The 10141-nt window shown below is 45.7% G+C and overlaps 1 protein-coding gene across 1 annotated transcript; it reads right to left on the bottom strand.

Annotated features, from left to right (window-relative positions):
* Nucleotides 1-275: 275 nt before the first annotated feature.
* On the bottom strand, nucleotides 276-5737 carry LOC147460551 (pentatricopeptide repeat-containing protein At5g27110-like). The gene has a single exon (XM_086507983.1). The coding sequence runs from the start codon at nucleotides 5647-5649 to the stop codon at nucleotides 2464-2466; it is 3186 nt and encodes a 1061-aa protein (XP_086364109.1). The 5' UTR covers nucleotides 5650-5737; the 3' UTR covers nucleotides 276-2463.
* Between the last annotated feature and the right edge of the window lie 4404 nt (nucleotides 5738-10141).

Genomic DNA, 10141 nt, shown 5'->3' with positions numbered 1-10141 from the left:
GGGTATTGTTTTTTTGTGTGGCGAAACCCAATGTCTTACAGGTCATAAGCTCCCCATTGTGCATGGTTATACCTCGAATGATGTGCACAATGCTTTTCCATTAGGAGGGGTATGTCCTATGGGAGTATGGTATATTTGCGTGGCAAAATCCAATGTCTTGCAAGTCATAAGCTCCCCATTTTGCATGGTTCTGCCTCGAATGATGCATCACATTGTGCACGTGATCTAATCCAATCTCAATGTCCTTGACGTGGGGGTTTTACCCTAAGAGGAGATTGATGCCATGATGCAACGGTCCATGGGAGAGTGTATTGATGATACCTAGGTGACAACCTAGTTCGCTTGTTTGTTTTACCATTTTAGCAATTTTAACCTTCATATTATGTATTTAGATCATATGATGTATATACCCACCTTCCTCGCAATGGGCAACGTATGTGAAGGACCCACCTTCCCAATTGTTGCCGAGGGTCAGGGCAGCCGTCAATCTACCAGCGCGAAATCTCAACTGCATTCACTCAATGGTTGACACCTCAGTACATGTAATACAGTCGCTCGATGGTTCTCTATTTTCAGGGCCCCCGCCAATCCACGGGACTATTTGACACCACTTTGTCAGGTGGGATCTACGGTCCAGCATCTTCGAACGATGTGGACCGTCCATTTATTCTCAAGAATAAAAGGATTCCGACAGGTTGAATCCTTGCAACTCGAACTCACCACCTACACAATCAGAGGCCACAACTCTCCCATTAAGCTATCGCACGCCACTTGAAATGGGGGTGTGAACATAGAATCATATAGCAAAAATGATGGGGTAGAGATCACATGGTGTTCACTTGGAGATCACTTTGGGATGGACGGGGTCACACTGCAATCACTTTGGGATAGTCGGGGTCACACTGTAATCACTTGGTAATGGGTGGGGTCACAAGGTGATCACATGTCGATTGGGATTCACATGGGGATCACTTGGCGGTCACTTAATGTTCACATCAAATTTACTTGGGGTTCACTTTAATTGTGATCACATGGTGATCACTTGGAGATTAAACCGCCATCGGACGGTGCAAAACTAATCCCGCCGCCCCCAATTAATGGGGACCGTAGATCCCACCTGACAGAAGTGGTGTCAATTAGTCACGAGGCCCGCCAATGCCTGGCGGCATCCGCCGTTTCCCATGCAGTCGTTCTGAAAACAAGGAATGGTCAGCAGGGACCATTCCCTACACTGTCAAGGTCGGAAAGCAGGTTCCTAGCTGTCCATCCCGTTGGACAGTACTAGCCTGCAGGATGCAAGACACCTCATCATTCAAAATCTTAGAGGGGCGGTTGACAGTCTGCACGCCAGTAAACAGTTTCCAACTCAGCAGCCAGAATTTTAGCTCATCATTGCCAATCATTGCACGGCAACTAGGAGTTTTTTTTTTTTGCAAACTTCCTCTGATCGCCAACTCAGCATGAGCCAAGCCATCGCCTATTCATGGCTCCCCCTCCCCCCCAACACTTGACGGCTGAGAAAGGACCTGCAGTGTCCTTTCCCCGCAATGCAGCTCCCCATGGCTCCCGGCCTCTGCCGGTCTCCAATGGGTTGATAGCATTATGAGGAGAGGCCACTGCAGGTCCTTTCCCTACCCCAACATAGTGCTCCATAGCCCTTACTCGCAGGACCATCATTCTGCTCCTACTATGAGCTTTTTCTTTTCTATCATGAATGGTACCATGACACTCCATGCTCGTCATAGATCTGCATAACAGTTTCTACCAGACTCCTAATTTCCCCTCAAAGTCGGCGGAGGGGGGCAGCCAATTTGGGCCGCGCACCCACTGCTGTTCCTTGCCGTAATTGAACGCTGCAGCTGGCTGACACGGAGCTGACACATCAGCTGCTAGATTGAGCATCGAGCATCCAAATATCGGTTGGCAGATCAGAATAGGGAATCGCACGAACATCCAACACATAAGCAAGCGGAACACATCGTTTCTCTGAAAAAGACAGGCTACCCGTTATCCAGACACCACATCAGCATGTAGAATGCATGGAGCTGCCTTGAGCAATGGGTTCCCGCCATGACAGTATGCGGAAGCACTGTTTAGCCTGCACTTTTGAAACCTATGCCAGCAACTGCCCCCCTTCCCCCAACATTTGACGGTCGGGAATGGACAATTCCTCTGTACTATGTGCTCCCACCACGGCTACCGGCCTCCGCCAGTCGCTGTATGGTCGTATATAATGGGGAATGGCCCTTCAGGGCATTTCCTACACCTTCAGAGTTCCTTGTTCAGGGTGGGCTAATTCTTATGCTGTTTTGCAACTGCATCCTTTTTAAGTTTGAAATAAAATTAGATCAAATGTCTAACCAATAGTCAGCATGCTCCATGCCTTATTTGTCACTCTCATGGCTGTAATACTTTCCACATCCTTATGCATACTGTCTGAATATTAGCCATCATATATATGCCTTATTTTCTTCTCATGGCTACAACACTCTTGGCATCATTGTGCATACCGGCAGCTGCATATATATTAGCCATCAAAACATAAGCTGCCCCATCATTTTTATCCACTTGTACTGCATGCTCAAAGGCCCATCTCCCAACATTCACATCTCCCCACTTCTCACAAGCACCCAAAAGAGCTAACCAAAGTTCTAACTTACTATGAAACCATGGCAACTTCTGAATAACTTCTACAGCCTTATAAAGGTGACCTACCCGCCCAAAAACATCAATTATGCAAGTGTAGTGCACTAGATCTGGTTTAATGCTATGCTCTGTGCTAATATCCACCAGAGATGATTGGGCTTTCTCTGGTGAGCCTGAACTGCCACAAGCTTTCAAAATGCTCACCATGGTCACTTCATCCGGAGAGAAGCCTGCACTGAGCATTTGTTTCAAGCAACCAAGTGCTTGCTGAACTTGGCCATGTTGGGCATATCCTGCAATTAGTGCATTCCACGATGCGACATTCTGAATTGGAAGTTCCTTCTGCACGTGAAGTGCTTTCTCAAGAACCCCAAACTTCACATACATATCCATGAGTGCATTCCCAAGCACAACATTGTTATTAAGTAGCCCTCGTCTAGAAATTTCATCATGGATTTGCTCCCCCTTGACAACTGCTCCAATGCTGCCACACACTTTCAAGATGCTTGCAAATGTTGATGCATCTGGAGAGTGTCCCTCACGCTTCATCTGTTCAAAACACCAAAGTGCTTGGTCACTTTGGCCTTGTTGGGCATATCCGGCTACGAGTGCAGACCAAGTGACAACATCTCGATTGGGAAGCCCCTCCAGAACTTGTTGTGCTTTCTCAAGAGCGCCACACTTGGCATACATGTCCACCAAAGAATTACCAACTAGGATCTCTTTTTTCAACAAACCCTGCCTTACAATCTCATCATGAATTTGTTCTCCCCTGTCTGCAGCTCCAATGCTGCCACAGGCTTTCAAGATGCTGACAAAAGTTACTGCATCTGGAGTAAGGCCTTCACGTTGCATCCCTTCAAAGCAGCACAGTGCTTGTTCGGCTTGGCCTAGTTGGGCATATCCAGTGATCAATGCAGTCCAAGAGACCACATTGCGAACGGGAAGCTTCTCAAGAACTTGTCGTGCCTTTGCAACAGCACCACACTTGGCATACATATCCACGAGAGCAGTGCCAACCACAATGTTATTCTCCAGCAACCCTTGTCTAGATATCTCTTCATGGATATTTTCCCCCTTGTCAACAGCTCCTATGCTGCCACAGGCTTTCAAAACACATAAAAATGTTACCTCATTTGGAGAGAGTCCATTGCGTTGCATCTGTTCAAAACAATAAATTGCCTGCTCCCCCTGACCCTGTTGGGCATATCCTTGTATAAGTGCAGACCAGGATACAACATCCCTTTCAGGAAGCTCATCAAGGACTTTTTGTGCCTTTTGAAGGGCACCACACCTGGCATACATATCCACTAGAGCGTTACCAAGCACAACATCCTTTCTGAGTAGACCTTGTCTAAAAATCTCTCGATGGACTTCTTCCCCGATGTTTACAGCTCCTATGCTGCCACAAGCTTTTAGAATACTTCCAAATGTGACTGAGTCTGGAGAAAGACCTTCAAGTTGCATCCATTCAAAACAGTTCAAGGCTTTCTCAGCTTGACCTTGTTGCACGTAACCTACAATTAAGGCATTCCAAGAGATGACGTTCTGAACAGGTAGCTCTTCAAGCACCTGCTGTGCCTTCCCAAGAGCTCCACATTTGGCATACATGTCAACCAAAGCAGTACCGAGAACAACATTTTTCGCCGAGCCTTGTCTGGCAATCTCATCATGAATCTGTTCCCCTTTATCAGCATCACGTACGCTACCACAGGCTTTAAGGATGCATAAAAATGTTACTAAATTTGGACAAATACCCTCTCGTTTCATCCTTTCATAACACTTGAGTGCTTGTTCCCCTTCACCTTGTTGGGCATAACCCATGATTAATGCCGACCAAGAAACCACATCCCGGACAGGTAGGTCCTCCAGGGCTCGCGCTGCTTTCGCTAGAACTCCACACTTGGCATACATGTCCACCAAAGCATTCCCAAGCACAACGTTGTTTGCCAGCAAACCTTGCATAGTAATCTCATCATGAATTTGGTCCCCCTTTTCAACGGCTCTCATGCTTCCACATGCCTTCAAGATGCATACGTATGTCACTGCATTTGGAGAAAGGCCCTTTTGTTGCATCTGCTTGAAACAGACCAGTGCCTGTTCAGCTTGGTCTTGTTGGACATAGCCTGCAATCAAGGCATTCCAAGAAACAATATTTGCAACAGGTAGCTCCTCAAGAACTCTCTGTGCTTTCCTAAAGGCCCCACACTTCGCATACATATCCACCAATGAGTTGCCAAGTACAACATTTTTTCCGAGCAACCCTTGTCTGGCAATCTCATCATGAATTTGCTCCCCCTTGTCAACTGCTCCTATGCTACCACAGGCCTTCAAGATGCACACAAAGGTCACAGAATCTGGAGAGAGGCCTTCCTGCTGCATTTTTCCAAAGCACTCCAATGCTTTTTCAGGTTCATCCTGTTGAACATAACCTGCAATAAGTGCAGACCACGAGACTACATCCCGAACAGGAAGCTTCTCAAGCACTGCCTGGGCTTTTGCAAGGGCGCCACACTTGGCATACATATCTACCAGCGCATTGCCAAGCACAACATCAGTACCAAGCAGGCCTTGTCTGGTAATCTCATCATGAATCTGCTCCCCCCTCTCGGCGGCTCCCAAGCTGGCACAGGCTTTTAAGATTGAAGCAAAGGTCACCGCATCTGGTGAGAGGCCCTTGTGCTGCATTTGCTCGAAACAATCGAGAGCATCCTGGCTCTGTCCACGTTGTGCATAACCTGAGATAAGGGCAGTCCAAGAGAACACACTTCTGCTCTTAGACATTTCAAGGATTTCTTTAGCCTTAGCAAGAGCTCCGCATTTGGAATACATGGTAACTAAAGTATCTGAGCATTTGTCGAGTAGTCCACTCCTCATGACATCATGGTGTACTTGGATACCTCTCTGCAAATCTTTGTTCCGGGCGCAAGCCCTAAGTAGGGCAACATATGCAGCACCCTCATCATGCCTTGACATGTATAACCTTCTGAATGTCTGAGCCATTGGTAGCTTGCCAATTCCTGGTTACAAACAGCGGTACGCAATGCGTTGTGTTTCTTTTTTTCTTTTTGGTTTGCAGGGCCCTCACCACTATTTGACACGCGGCGGTAAATGAAGTGCAAGCGGTGGGTCCTGGTCTGAACACGTCCGCTGTCTGACAAGCGGTAGTAAATGAAGTGCAAGTGGTGGGATCGATGGTGCTAAAGTGAAGCATGTTTCATGCAAAGCTCGGATGCTTTTCGATTTGCTCGTACTTATTTTATTGTTCGTGTTTACTATTCCTCCTATCCGAGTTCACTTTATGAGAGAATGGAATATCGTTGGAGGCAAGAAATCCCACGTGCACACAAGGTTAGACCATTGGGTGCCATGTGTGAGGTCTTGGGGTTCAAATCGTGCGCATGAGTGGGCTGGGTCAACTCTTGCCAACTGTAGCTCTTCCTCGAGATCCGTGTGCAACAATGTGCACCGTCAATCCCACCGTCCCCAGGTCATCAAGACCCCATGCTAGATAGTGTTGTGGCACAACCACTAGGTTTAGACGGGCCCGCGGAAGAAAGAGGGGAAGGTGCGTACATCGTCTGTAGCACGCATAGATTGGGCAAAAAATTTCGTGTTTCTCTCCGGACCCACCTTTGTTTGGACGAGCCCCCCCGCTCGGAAGAGCAAAACTATCGGGTCACCTTTCAGCGTAAAACATAGGGAGTGTGCATTGGTCCTTGATCAACGAGCCCACAGACGACTACATTAACATTGAGGTATCATCGTTGGTTGAAGTACATTCTCGCTAATATTGTTGTATGCTATGTCTGTGGCTTGTGTGAACCTTCCTTTCAATAGCAACTAGCCTTTTCTCTTGAAGAAGAATAACTCCAATAGCTTGATTGTTAACATCTGTCTCAAGCACAAAAAAAAAATTTAGATCTACAAAGCTAAGATAGGTGCAATAGCTAGAGCAACCTTAAGTGCTTCAAAACTTTGATGTTGATCCTCTTCCCAATGAAATGCTTTGCTCTTTGCTTTCAATGGGTTTGTCATTGGAATAACAATTCTTCCATAGTTTTTAACAAACCTACAATAAAAACTTGCAAATCCAAAGAAAATTTGAAGCTCTTTCAATTTTTAGGAGGAGACCATTTAGGGATGGTGTCCAGTGAAGAGACTGGGACAAGCAAGGAGGTGTAAGACTGCGGGGGACTGGACCATGCAACTCTCCACCCAACCGTGCCATATATAGACTCCTAGCCCCTAAATATAGCGCCCCTTGACCGCATGTCCGTCCTGGCCCTTGGCCCTGCCCTTGGCCTGACATTACTCCCCCCTTGGAGAAGCGTTTTCGTCCTCGAAAACACAAGTGGTAGTATCTTCATAAGAACACTGATGTTTTCCTTATTGGCATCCTCTACACGGGCCAATTGTCCATATGACCGATACCTGGTGCAGTGAGGAGGTTCAATGAAACCAAGAGCAACATCTTGATTTTCAACATTGTTGTCCTTTTGCAACCACCCGTATCTAAATGGTAACTCATGATAACTCATGTGAGTATCTTGAAAAGCTCATAGCTACTGAAAGATAGAATAGGGAGTGTCCTCATGTCAGACTTCTGAACATTTTGGAACACACAGAACCACATGTTCACCCCTAACAAAGGTTACATGCCAACATACTCTGTCAGCACACCTACTAAGTCATTGACTTATGAAACTATCGGTATCCAACCCCACCACAACAGGTGTTCAAAGTTGAAAACCTAACCTAAGCAAATTCTAGAATAAGGAGAGAATCACCTATTCAGAATGCATTGTGCTAACGTATGCTCTTAGCAGATCCTTTAGCACGGTTTACTAACGTATGCACTTAGCATATCCTTTAGTACTAAATAGAATACTTGTAAGCTGCCCATCCAACGTGGGATGAATAACAGCAGTAAGATGTGAGGCACTTTCCCCAACCACTTACAGACAGTCTTCCACGACTGACGACAAACTATGACTCAACCATTGAGTATCCAGCCATATACTCGATATGGAATGGAGACAACCAACTAGGTTGAAGGTAGATTGGAGGTTCCAGCAACCAATCACTAACATCCATACTCAGCCATCACCTTGTATGGCAGGGTGTAAACTCATACGAAATCTGCAAGAGAGATTGCACTAGCAATGCAAAAGGGTGCAGAAAGAATAAAGTCCATGGAGTTGCATGCCGCTCCAAATAAATTTGTGTTAAACACTAGGGCCCATAACACCTAGTGTGCATGCATTTAACACAAACATATCCAAACCGCAATTCCATGACGAGACTTTCCACGATACTTACGTGAAAATCTTACAACAAAGTTGGACCATAATAGAATGTGACAACCCGGTCACACCTAGGAACCAACCATGAGACCTTCTCATGAACGTAGCATACTTTGCAACAAAAGTTGGACCATAATAGAATGTGACAACTCGGTCACACCTAGGAACCAACCATGAGACATTCTCATGAACGTAGCATACTTTGCTATATGTAGAAACGACCCTCCGTTAAGGTGGTTTCACAGCACTTGTAATCACAACAAGTCTGTACTTAATACCCGACAATTTTTGGCCACTGAAATTGTTCCTGATACTGTGTGCGTCAATTGGTCTAATGAACGGATGCGACCAGCACCTAGGGACTTCGTCGCGACACATCATTTCGAATTGGGCGCCAGTGTCAGTCCTAGAGACTCATATTCTCCACATGTGGAATATGTCTCAAGTAAGGATGCCAAGAAAAGTGACATCCATCAAGTACGAGCTGTACTTGTGTATGGAGGTAACTACGAACACTCTGCGACGCGAGTGAGAGGGACCCTCATTATCATGCTCCACACTAGCTAAACCAAACTCCTTGAGTTCCTAAACCATGTTGTATCCCATGTGACAACATGTGCCAAATCGAACCCTACAAGTAGGTTCGTAACAGCAGAAGGCAGAAAGGTAGATTGGACACTTGGCCCAAAATACTTTGTGCCGACATGCCCTTGGCATAGCTCTGCAACATTCAAGCGTACTTACACGTCTTGAAAAAAAACAAGCAAAGCATACAAAAAATGGAATAACACCAAATCAATAGATGCGTACCTGGAGATTTGAACGTAATGTTCACTTACTCGTACGCAAACGGAGAGGAGCACATCTCCTACCTGAACAAACAAACAGTATTGCACTGGGAACCGTGGGTGTTGCCTTCGCAATCCAACCCCTTTGGTGAAAATCTACGTAGTCAAACCCCTTGGTAAGACCCTTTGTAGAAACTAATCAAGTAGCAGTTAACGGTAACCAACATAGTTAATTGTGTACATACTGATTGGAATCAACTTAAAAAGTTGAGTTTGTCTGCTACCGTGTGGTTGATTGCGGAATTCTTTCCTTGAAAGTTTAACTGGGAGAGATCAAACTGTGATCCTCAAGGCAGATCAACTGTGATCCTCAATGCCTATGGGATGATGTAGCAGTCACCCGCCGGGTCGTACCCCAAAACACTATGTCCATAGACACTCCGTAGTGCTATAGAGAGAGCAAGAAATCCACACAAGTGAACTGCCTAGCTCCTGTGGACAACTATACCGTCTCAATTGATTGCAGCATCTATACTTCCTTGTAGAGATCAGCTATTGAAGATTTTCAAAAACTCAACTTGAGTGTCGCACTGAGAACAGGTAGTGCAAAAATGACACTGTAAACATCCTAAATGACAAGACCCTTGCTTGTCCATTAACGTCGATGTATACTTCCCTGGGTAGACTTGTTCACGCTTGAAAACAATCACCCAAAGAATGCCAATAGTTGGGTCTTACCTTTGGCCTGACCATGGCTCTTAGCCGGTGTGGCTCATAACCCTTGTGCAAATTAGTGTTCAATGGACGAACCGATGAAGACTAATTTGAGTAGCATCTTAGCCACGTGCTAGCTAAGAGTTAGAGCACCTTGGCTCAGGCTGACTCACGAGCAAAACATGTATCAAAAGCTTCTTAGAATATTTTCATGATTCCCTTAAAGAGAGAGAACTAGAGAGAAGAAGAGCATGCATACCTACGGAAGTTTCCTTGAACGACTATGACTTGTATAGTTGAACGCCATGCTCGTGTGCATCTTATACCTAACGTGCAGCGTATCCTATAAGCATGCAACAAGTTTTTGCTATGACTCTCTCATTGAGAGAGGTAATAGAAAAACACAACCACATCTTGATCTACCTGCCTTGCAGGGTCGTCATTGTATGAAAATGACTTAGCATTGGCACTTTGCCTGTGAAATAAGTCCTAGATTTAGGTTCCTTTTAGTGCTATTGGGTGTTGATAGCAACCAACCATCAGGTTCAACAATCCATCACTTAGTCCATCCCAGAGTTGCGAGTGTGATAGCGGAAGCATAATGCATAAAGTGGTGGAATCCATGCCACCTGCTTAGCATGCCTTGCACGCAAAAACGTAAGCCCTTGGCTACTATAACGGTCTCAA

The sequence above is a fragment of the Adiantum capillus-veneris genome, chromosome 3, assembly GCF_014529385.1.
Source record: "Adiantum capillus-veneris isolate H3 chromosome 3, ASM1452938v2, whole genome shotgun sequence".
Taxonomy (NCBI): Eukaryota; Viridiplantae; Streptophyta; class Polypodiopsida; order Polypodiales; family Pteridaceae; genus Adiantum; species Adiantum capillus-veneris.
The sequence above is the reverse complement of the archived record's forward strand: the minus strand, read 5'-3'. Positions and strand labels throughout refer to the sequence as shown.